Source organism: Dipteris shenzhenensis, chromosome 32 (genome assembly GCF_047967505.1).
Source record: "Dipteris shenzhenensis isolate YYH24624 ecotype China chromosome 32, Dip_SZ_1.0, whole genome shotgun sequence".
NCBI classification, from domain to species: Eukaryota; Viridiplantae; Streptophyta; class Polypodiopsida; order Gleicheniales; family Dipteridaceae; genus Dipteris; species Dipteris shenzhenensis.
Genome location: NC_141627.1, coordinates 17,989,699 through 17,991,976, shown reverse-complemented (window position 1 = coordinate 17,991,976; position 2,278 = coordinate 17,989,699). Strand labels below are relative to the sequence as shown.

Sequence of the window (2,278 nt, the reverse complement as noted above, 5' to 3'; positions counted from 1 at the left end):
AGAATCCAAAAATTCTAACCCCATACATGGATTCATATGACTTGTGCCGATTGATTTAAGTATTTGGAGGGCTATATTTGGGGCATTTATGAGAAAATTACGTTCAATTTTGGGCTACTTTTCAATTTTGAAGCTATAAATATTCCCCTAGGCAACTTGGAGAAGTAGTCCTCCTATTCTCTATCAATCGTACCAATTCATCTCACACACATTGCACACAATCACAATAACATTGGCCTTTTTTGGGCCTTTTCTGAACCATTCACTCTTGAGTGTGAGAAGGGAGGGTGCCGGGGGAGGGAGACATAGAGAGAGAGAGAGAGAGAGAATTTACAGATTTTCTCACGGTAGGCATGATCATCATCTCATAGTAAAGGTCACACCAACAATTCTAATATCATGAGTCCGATTCACAAGCTTTCTCTTAGGGAGACTATGAATAACAATTGAAGTTTCGAAAAGATGAATCATTCGGGATAAGCACAACGATCATCCTCGTTTTCGTTTGAGAAATTAGCTGCGGGATGCTACTAAATTGTGATCTTTAATGGTTTCGAGTAAAATGCGTTGATTAGTGAATACAAATGCGGAATGTGAAGAGCATGAAGCTGTATAAATTTGAACATGAAATTGGAGCTGGGTGGTGAGTTGAACAACTACTTGTGGTAGTACCTCATGAACAAATGGTGATGGTCTCCAGTGGTTCTGCCCTTCGAGGTCATGAAGTCCTCATGTTCTCCCTCAAAGCCTGTTACGGCGTCTATATATTTAATTACAACTGAACAGGAATCGCTCACAGACTTTCACTAGCTTCATCACAACCTTAGGCCTTCTCTACCTGCGCAGCCATCTTCTGGCAGACATCATGAAGGCCATGGCGATGAAGTCGGTCATTCTGGTAGCTTTTCTCCTCTTTTTCTTCCAGGTTACCGTAAGTGTCTCAGCTTACCCAGGTGCACCTCGCAAACATGCAGCAAAATCCAGATTGTGGGTTATTCGTAAGCTCTGGTCGAGCTTTCCCTCCAGCGCAGGTTTGTCTTCATTTCAAAAAGCTATGTTGGAAAAACAAGTTGTTTTGCACCTTCAACGCTATTGCTTTTTAAAGCATATCTCATTGAGATAGGCCGAGCTAGTAATCCTCCAGCTCGGGTGTACGATTTCATCTCCAATGGTGTTGGGTTTTGGCGTTTCTTATGGGAATTGTGGATACTGATTTGCCGAAGCCCTAAGCATCCTTGCATTGCAATGTAGGAAAGTCCATTTCTCAAATGGAAAGCTACAAGAAATCCTTGACTAGTGGCAGCAGGAACGTCGAGGCTGCACAGACGGAGCTGCCTGATTCTTCGAGAAAGGATGTTGACAATCGGGGCGAGTCGAATCCGTGGTGGGCTTCAGTCGCTGATTCCGTCCCTCCATCCCTTCCGGGCCCAGTTATAGCGGTAGATCCGACAACGCTGGCAGCCAGAAGCGACGAGGAAGAGCGACAGACGTCTCTGAATCCGAATGATGAGAGTATGGAGGAAGACATACCAGATGAAATTCCTGATTCCAGCGCTATTGAGAGCTCAATGCAAGCGATGCATCCGTCGGCTTCCCCGGCGTTGCAGAAACCAGCTTATGCAAGGGGAACTGCGAAATCTCGTCGGAGTGGGAGCGAAGCATTGAAAACAGGTCCTCGAACAGGCTATGAAGCAGAGATGAGCAGGCAAGATGAGTCGGAACCGATGGTGGCTGAGAAACGGAAATCTGCAACTATTGATCGGATGCAAAATGGCGAAAAACCTTAACGTACATGTCCCGGAATTTTCATTTCAGCAAAACCTGCCAAATATCTAAATATTACGGTAAAACACATACTACATAAATGGTTTTATGTTACCCACCCATCCTAGGCCGTTATCACCACTTTTTGGACCCATCATCTTCGTACGACTCTTCTCGGCCTTACAATTATAGAATGGACATTTGAAGTTAGTTTTTGCTCACATGCTCTGCCTTTCAAACTAAATGTTGCATCCAAAGTTTTAAGTCTCAATAATGGATATTTCATTACATTAAGGGAGGAGGGAGGAGAGAGAGAGAGAGAGAGATTCGGGTTTTGCAAGTAATTATGCTTTCAACTTTGACCATAGATTGCAAAACACACACACACAAATTTTAATCCTAGACCGCAAAACACACACACACACACACACCCACGCATGCATGCATGCACACACACACACACATGCAAACGCGCTCGGTGAGAGGTGAACTGGTTCTTATTTTTGCTCCAATA

At 44.0% G+C, this 2,278-nt stretch overlaps 1 protein-coding gene across 1 annotated transcript; it reads left to right on the top strand.

Annotated features, from left to right (window-relative positions):
- The first annotated feature begins 800 nt into the window (after positions 1-800).
- On the top strand, positions 801-1,989 carry LOC147880391 (uncharacterized). The gene is made up of 2 exons (XM_087371322.1): positions 801-1,031; positions 1,252-1,989. Exons 1-2 carry the CDS (start codon positions 866-868, stop codon positions 1,785-1,787), a joined length of 702 nt encoding a protein of 233 aa, XP_087227448.1. The 5' UTR covers positions 801-865; the 3' UTR covers positions 1,788-1,989.
- Positions 1,990-2,278: the final 289 nt, after the last annotated feature.